This window comes from Poecilia latipinna, unplaced genomic scaffold (genome assembly GCF_001443285.1).
Source record: "Poecilia latipinna isolate Pla-1442-1.1 unplaced genomic scaffold, P_latipinna-1.0 Scaffold946, whole genome shotgun sequence".
Taxonomy (NCBI): domain Eukaryota; kingdom Metazoa; phylum Chordata; class Actinopteri; order Cyprinodontiformes; family Poeciliidae; genus Poecilia; species Poecilia latipinna.
The window spans coordinates 316,259-318,195 of NW_015113562.1; the positions used below are offsets into that span (position 1 = coordinate 316,259).

The 1,937-nt window shown below is 37.5% G+C and overlaps 1 protein-coding gene across 1 annotated transcript in view; it reads left to right on the plus strand.

The window, feature by feature from the left end:
• The window catches only part of LOC106957878 (protein NLRC3-like), a gene marked incomplete at its 3' end in the record, with an annotated part of 13,822 nt that overhangs the window by 3,647 nt on the left and 8,238 nt on the right, over positions 1–1,937 (plus strand). The window contains exon 3 of the mRNA XM_015049410.1: positions 101–382. Within this exon, the coding sequence (XP_014904896.1) occupies positions 101–382 (282 nt within the window). The remainder of the gene's footprint in view (positions 1–100; positions 383–1,937) is intronic.

Below are 1,937 nucleotides of genomic sequence, written 5' to 3' on the forward strand. Positions count from 1 at the left end.
TCTGAATCTCTGGATGGAGCAACATGAATAGTTGATCTTCATCACGTTTTTCTCTCAGACGTTGGTTTGAATTAATTATGTTTCTGATTTCTGCCTACAGAGGAAAAACTTTTCAAGGTTCGCATTGAGTTTGTGGAGAGAGTTTCTGAGGAAATCCTTTGTCAGCTCTTCGATGGTCTTGTATCGGATGACGTCTTTAAACATTTGGAGAAAGAAGAAATACTGCACAAGTACAAAAGTAGGGCTGATAAGGCCCGCAACACCATAGATGCCGTGGAGAAAAAAGGAAAGAAAGCCTGCAGATTGATGATCAAACGTCTTCATCAAATAGATCCGACTCTGTCCAATGAGCTGGGTTTGTCCTCTGACTCCTCTGCTAAAGGTGAGACCCAAAGTTCATTAAAGCTGTTTTCAGAGCCTCTAGCGTCTTTGTCTTTGTGTCAGTTTGACGTTTAATCAAATCAATGATAAATAAATCTGTTCTCTTCTAATTGCTCTCAGAACAACATAAACTTCATGATGTGACTTTTAGAAAACGACTTGAATTCTCAGTAGTTTTCCAGTTTTGGTTCCTCTTTGGAGTCTCATTCACAGAACAGATCTGGATTTCCTGGCGGGGGTCATGTCCCCCCCTTCTGAACTAGAACTGCCTTAAAGTTCAGTTCATAGATAAAAACCGAGCAAATTTACAGCCTCACAATAAACTGCTTCTTCCTGATGAAACATTTTCTGTTCAGATCCCGTCTTAAAAACTGATCTCTGATTTTTGGCGTTTAGCATGTTTAGCATGTTCCTCAGAGCAGGGTGACATGTATCTATATATCAAGAGTGATGCACAGTGAGAGATATTTTGTCGTACCACGGATTTTATAGATGTAACAAAATAAATCATACTTTAAAACTGGAATGCCTAGAAGAAACACTTTATGATGATATGAATATCTATTTATGACAATGACTTTAATGATCAAAATGAATGAACTACCCAGAATAAATGTTTCCTAACATTCAGCAACCAAAACCAGAAAACAGTCTGACAACCAGAGGAAAGGCCCAGAGAGATGCTAAGACGTAAAGCCACAGATTTATACCATCTAGATTTCCTCATTAATGTCCAGCAGCTCTTCATCTAAACTGATGTTAGTTTGTTCTCCTGATATCAGTTATAATGACCAAAGAATCAGAACCAGCAGTGATGCAGGATCAATTTCACCATCATAATGGATCCTGATGAAAAACATGTAGATATTATTAAATCAGATAAACAGCTTGGGCTTTTAGTGAAGGAAACGCTAAAATAGAGAGAACTTTCCTGACTTTGACAGAGAAAACCACAGATCAGTCCTGCTGCTCTTCATCAAATAAAAATGGAAAATATAACTTTAAATAGAAAGTGTGCATTTCCTATTAAAATGTAAGTGTGAATGCTGAAAGCTTTTGGTGAAAATGGCAAAAGCGTTTGAAGGCGACTGATGAAGACTTGCAGAAAAGTAAAAAATAGTGCATGCAGTGTGAAAAACCCAGGTAAAAGCCAAAATTAGCTAAAAAAAACCCCACCTAAAACTAGCTAAAATACTAATGATAGCAAATAGGCTACCACTAGCATGCTGGTTACAGTAATATATCCCATGCAATGTAAAAAAATAAAAATTAAAAAAATAGAAAAAAAACCTCATGTAAAACCTAAAAGGACAGAAACATTCCCCTTCTGATAGAAACGGTGGGTGAATGAAATCCAAACCTTTAATGGTTCCTGAGATAGAAATCTGTTTGGAGGCATCGTTTAGCGCAGTGACTACAAAAAACATGCAGCACGAAAACAACGTCAAAAGCTCAAATTATTCCCAGGTGTTAAACAGCATAAAAGCTGTTAAACTGCCCAACTTCAAAATGGCCGCTGCCTTGTTTCCTCCATCACAGCCCTGAACCTGGATGAT